Source organism: Scyliorhinus canicula, chromosome 11 (assembly GCF_902713615.1).
Source record: "Scyliorhinus canicula chromosome 11, sScyCan1.1, whole genome shotgun sequence".
NCBI lineage: Eukaryota > Metazoa > Chordata > Chondrichthyes > Carcharhiniformes > Scyliorhinidae > Scyliorhinus > Scyliorhinus canicula.
The window spans coordinates 83,594,598-83,600,597 of NC_052156.1; the positions used below are offsets into that span (position 1 = coordinate 83,594,598).

Consider the following 6,000-nt stretch of genomic DNA (forward strand, 5'->3'; position numbering starts at 1 on the left):
ACTGATTCCTAGGGTAATTCAAACTCAGCAGTTTTCAAGCAGGACTTAGATCACATGTTGGCCAGATCAGTGAACTAGCTAAGCTTTGAGAACAATCGGATAGCCACTTTTAATGACACCAGGTTATAGTTCCAGAATTTTTAAAAATGAAATTCATTTTCCAATTACATAGACGGCACAGTGATTAGCACTGCTGCCTCACAGCGTCAGGGACCTGGGTTAAATTCCAGCCTTGGGTGAACGTCTGTGTGGAATTTGCATGTTCTCTCTGTGTCTGTGTGAGATTCCTCCGGGTGCTCCGGTTTCCTCCCAAAGTCCAAAGATGTGCGGGTTAGATGGTGTTACGGGGGAGTGGACCTAGGTAGGGAGCTCTACAAACTGGCATCTGGGCTGCTGGTGCCAGCAAAAATAAAATGTGGGAAACCCAAGGCCTCCCCTTTCCAAAAGTGCAAAACTGCAAGTTTCATTCAGGGCACCAACAACACAAGGAGGGGCAAATGTGAAATGCTTCTATAACCTTCTGGGTAGTTCAGTATCTTTCCTTTATTAAAAGGCTGCAATTCAAAAAGCAGCTTTAAAGATTAATTAGACCACGTCTCTAATTGAAAGGTCTCCAAAGCTCATTCAGTCATCAAGAACAATGAATATGGATGGGAAGGTGGGATTCACTGGGGAGGGGGCCGCACGGACACGGAGAGTGGAATGCTGAGAAGCTTTGTGTCTGGAATTTGCTGAAACAGAACCTGACATCTTGGCCAACTCTTCCCAAGATTACTGGCTGATGTGCATTGTTACTGGGAATGTTCAGTCTAAGATAGATGGGGAAAAAAACAAAATTAGGTGTTGCATCAAGTGCTTGTGTAATGTTCAGCCCATGAAATTGCACACATTACCAGTGCAGTCTTACTACTCAAGTTGGGAATGACAAAGTCATATAATGGTTCTGCTGGGTGCTTTTTGGTTGTCACTGTGACCTCATTAACACTACATCCTGTATGCTTCAACCGATGCCAATGCTTATGTAGTTACATTGTATATCTTGTGTTGCCCTATTATGTATTCTCATGTATTTTCTTGAATTGTTTAATTCCCTTTTCTTCCATGTACTGAATGATCTGTTGAGCTGCTTGCAGAAAAATACTTTTCACTGTACCTCGGTACACGTGACAATAAACAAATCCAATCTAATAGGAATTTTAATTAATACACAACCATATTATATTTTGCAGAGAGTTAACACGAGATATGAAACCACCCTGAATTGGAAGTTTTGAGCTCGACTATTTTATAACACAAGTATTGCAAGTCTAGAATTTTACAAGGCTGGGCAATAATGAACAGGTTCTGAAGCCATAAATGAGAAGGGCAAAGTTCAATTGATTAGCATTTATCTTAGAATATTGCTGTCACTCAGATTCGTTCAAGATATACTGAGGGTCTATTATCTCCCCTCCTACACCAGAGTACAATTCCACATGGCCAATTAGTCCTTCATCATATTCCTAATGACTACTCTTCGTCAAGAAGGGAACATCATAGTAAAAAACAAAATCGGTTTTCACACAAACCTTACAAGCAGCTTTTCCAGCATAAATCATTAGACAGCTAAAAGCACTAAAACAAATGTTAGCATTCCTATCAGCAGGCTTGTCTAAAATTAGGAACCTTCACACTGGGGTTGAAGCTGGGATTAACAAATCACCACCTAAAACTAACAAAGTTACTGGAAAAGTGATTCCAACTAGTTCAAAGTCCAGAATATCACAGCAAACCAACCTGATAATGCTGTGATCTCCATTTCCATGGCAGTGAATATTCACAAACTGCAAAGGCTTACCCTCCAAACTACTCTAGCACTAAGCAGGTAATAAAATACTACCCCATTAGGTTTGGAATGCAGCTAGCCAGCTATCACAATACCCCTGTCCCCAATCTGGATACCATGTACTGTAATACCCAGTCCCCAGTCTGAGTAACAAGGTTCTGTAACACCCAGTCTGAATACCAGGTACTGTAATACCCAGTCTGAATACCAGGTACTGTAACACCCAGTCTGAATACCAGGTACTGTAACACCCAGTCTGAATACCAGGTACTGTAATAGCCAGTCCCCAGTCTGAGTAACAAATACTGTAACACCCAGTCTGAATACCAGGTACTGTAATAGCCAGTCCCCAGTCTGAGTAACAAATACTGTAACACCCAGTCTGAATACCAGGTACTGTAATAGCCAGTCCCCAGTCTGAGTAACAAATACTGTAACACCCAGTCTGAATACCAGGTACTGTAATAGCCAGTCCCCAGTCTGAGTAACAAATACTGTAACACCCAGTCTGAATACCAGGTACTGAAATACCCAGTCTGAATACCAGGTACTGTAATACCCAGTCTGAATACCAGGTATTGTAATACCCAGTCTGAATACCAGGTATTGTAATACCCAGTCTGAATACCAGGTACTGTAATACCCAGTCTGAATACCAGGTACTGTAACACCCAGTCTGAATACCAGGTACTGTAATAGCCAGTCCCCAGTCTGAGTAACAAATACTGTAACACCCAGTCTGAATACCAGGTACTGTAATACTAATTTCCTCCCACGTCTTTGCTATTCTTCCCCAAACGAATGTAACTTTCTGCAGCCCGGTGCCCAGGAATTACCGTGCCGCCCTGCCCTTGGCTGTAGCCGTTCCGACGCAGCTGGCTGCCGGCCTCCAGCGGCAGCCGGAGCCGCGCTGCCAATCGAGCTCCAAACGCCAGCATCACTGAGCCCGGGTCCCTCTCCGAACGCCTGCTGCTCAGCGCGCATGCGCACACCCTGCCCAGGCAGGACCGACATGGACCCGCCCACACCCTGGGAACCAATCAGAAATCTGGAACTACAACTCCCAAGGTGCATTGGGCTCAGTGTGGGCCAATTGGAAAGTTATCATCTGTTTCAAAATTCCTGCAGGCTGCCGTCTTGCCCCTTTTTGGGACATTAACAACACATCTCCCATGCTGTTTCTCAACGGGAGCTTAAGCATAGAAAAGTTGCACACTGTCCTGTGACTCAGAAGGTTGAGGGTTCAGGACCCACTCCAAACAAATTTATAATCCCTGGTTGATACCCCTGTAAGGGTATGTTGCAGTGTCAGAGGTGCTATTCAAGAGCGTTGTGAATCTTTGGAATTCTCTACCTCAGAAACTGTGGATGGACAAGTGATAAGCGGATGATTGAGATTTGTCATTTTTAATGCATGGAGATAGAATGAGAAATTGGATGATGGAGCAGGCTGAACTGTTGTCTGGACTGTTCTCACTGCTATTTCTTATATCCTGAAATAATATTTATGAAAATGGGTTTATGACACGACATAAACTTTTTAAATCAGAATTTGTAGTGCAGCATCTGTAGGTAATTTGATTCTAAATAATAAAAAAAAAATTATAACAAACCAGACAGAACCTACCAACTGCAATGGAGTCAGTTTCTTTGTCAATTAAGAAAAGTTTTAGAGGGTATACAATAGTACCCTTGTGCCTAAAGATGATTCATTTTAAATGTTTCTTCAGTAATAGGTACACAATCATTATTCTTCTGAACAAACGTACCACTTCACACTTATGTATATTGAAGTTAATTTGCCAATTACACATACATTTTATAAGTTTATGAATGTTTTCCTGTATTTTGTTAGTGTGGTGAATGTATAAGTACTGTTAATTCACCAGTATACTGTGTTGCATTATACCATGCTATTAACCCTGTGGGCTCCATCTATGGGCCACTGTGTGGCTTCACCCACAGGGGGAGATGTGGAGCATGTACAGGCTCCGCCCATGGCTCCGCCCCTTATAGAAAGTATAAGAGCAGCAGACCTGTGGAACCGCCTTCAGTATTGTACCGGTTGCAGGCAGGCAAAGTTGTAAGCTGATTAAACCATTGTTTACTTCGACCCGAGTCTCCAAGTGAATTGATGGTCACATCAATTTAATCAGCTTAGAGAACTACTATGGAGTCAGCCCTCAAACCTGACAGACTGGAACTCGATCCACAGGCCGCGGAGGCGAAATAAATTTTTTCACATCGGCTTCGGTGTTTCAAGGCCTACCTGGTCGCGTCGTCGACATCATCCGTCACGGACGAACAGAAATTGAGTCTTCTCTACGCACGGGTGAGCCATCGCATTTCTGCCCAACTCGACGAAGCCACCTCCTATACTGAGGCCCTCGCGATACTCGAACGCATCCACGTGCGGCCTGTGAATGAAGTCTACGCGCGACATATCTTCACTACTCACCGCCTGTGCCCCGGGGAGTCGCTAGATGACTATCTGCGCGACCTCAAAGCCCTCGCGTGCGACTCTAACTATCAGACCGTTACAGCCACTCAGCACATGGAACCCGCCGTCCGAGATGTTTACGTTGCGGGGGTCCGATCGAACTATGTGAGGCAGCGCCTACTCGAGAAAGGGACCCAAGACCTGGAGGACACTGCGTTCCCAGCCGATCACACGACTCCCTCGTGGGGCCCCGACCAGAGACTACCCCAGGCCTGCGCACGCGGCCGGCCGCCCACCACGGGCGGATATCTTGCCATTTTTGCGGCCAGCCCCAACACCCCCTGGCAACAATGCCCGGCCCGCAACGCGAACTGCAGCAGCTGCGGGCGAAAAGGACACTTCGCAAAGGCCCTGCCTGGCCAAGCCTAAACACTCGAACTCGAACGCACAAACTCGATCCACCAACTCTCAGCCCGCAGACCCCATAATGTGGCAGCGTGTCTGCTGACACCCGACTCCGCAAAACACATGCGACTCACGGGGGCCGCCATCTGGCCATCCTCCCCCATGCAGCCAGCCAAGTGAGATCCATGGGGGCCGCCATCCTGGGAGCCATCTTCCTCGCTGCCCGCCACGTATGATCCATGGGGGCTGCCATCTTGGTGCCATCTCCCTCGCCGCCCGCCACGTTCGATCAACGGGGGCCGCCATCTTGGCCATCACCCGCTACGCTGCTCGATGCATACGACCTGCACGGTGCAGCCACCTGGGGTGGCCACTGCCCAACACAAAATGGAAGATTACAAGGAATGCAGGGAAATGGACATGTTGCAAAAGCAAGCAGCTTGCAAAAGCGCTTGTGTATTCTGACTGCTGCAGAAACCAGACAGCACTGTGAAAGAAACAAGTTAGCATACTAATGAGGCGATACCGGGTGATTCCCAGGTACAATGGAAACAAGTTAACTCAAATCGATACATTGAATGGAAGGCCAGACTTCTCGGCGCCAAGAGAAGTCCAAAACAATAGGTCCCAAGAACCGCCCAGTGATCGAGGGACTGCCCCGTTATTGGGGAATTCAAATCAATCGATTGGGAAGAGACCCAATTGATTGCGAGAGTATATAGGGTCCGCCCAGGTGGGCGCAAGACCCTGGGAGAGGTATAAGACAGAGACCCCGACCCCCTCTCTCTCTCTGCCAGCCTCTCCTTGACCAGCTCTCTCAGCCGGCCCGCCCAGTAAGAACACCTTTATAGCAGCTCTCGAACTTGACCACGGAGAGGAGAGGCCTGGACAGCAGCCGCCATCACGTAAGTGTCATACAACGCACGCTACGAGAGTAGACACTCCTGACCCTCTTTAGTCCATAACTACTGGAAGCCTGCGGACCCAGGACAAAGCTAGAGGCCGTTGTTCCCTGATCCGGCAGTCCCCTTCTCCAGATAAGTATTGGCCTGTTAGTGGTAGGATTAGCCTAGTCTTGTAGTTTTATATGCATGATTAGTAGATTACTGTATTATAATAAACGGATCTTGTTTGAACTTACTAACTGGTGTATGGATTTATTGGTTTGAACTTGAACTTGAAACTTGTGGCGGTATCTTAACGATACCGTTAACGGTACCTTAACGATACTTAGGGCAGCACGGTAGCATAGTGGTTAGCATCAATGTTTCACAGCTCCAGGGTCCCAGTTCGTTCCCGGCTGGGTCACTGTCTGTGCGGAGTCTGCACG

General features: G+C 46.9%; 1 protein-coding gene across 1 annotated transcript in view; it reads right to left on the bottom strand.

Moving 5' to 3' along the window:
* The window catches only part of amt (aminomethyltransferase), a 48,427-nt gene extending 45,614 nt beyond the window's left edge, over window positions 1–2,813 (bottom strand). Inside the window, exon 1 of the mRNA XM_038810803.1 lies at window positions 2,662–2,813. Coding sequence (XP_038666731.1) covers window positions 2,662–2,763 — 102 coding nt within the window. The 5' untranslated portion in view covers window positions 2,764–2,813. The remainder of the gene's footprint in view (window positions 1–2,661) is intronic.
* Window positions 2,814–6,000: the final 3,187 nt, after the last annotated feature.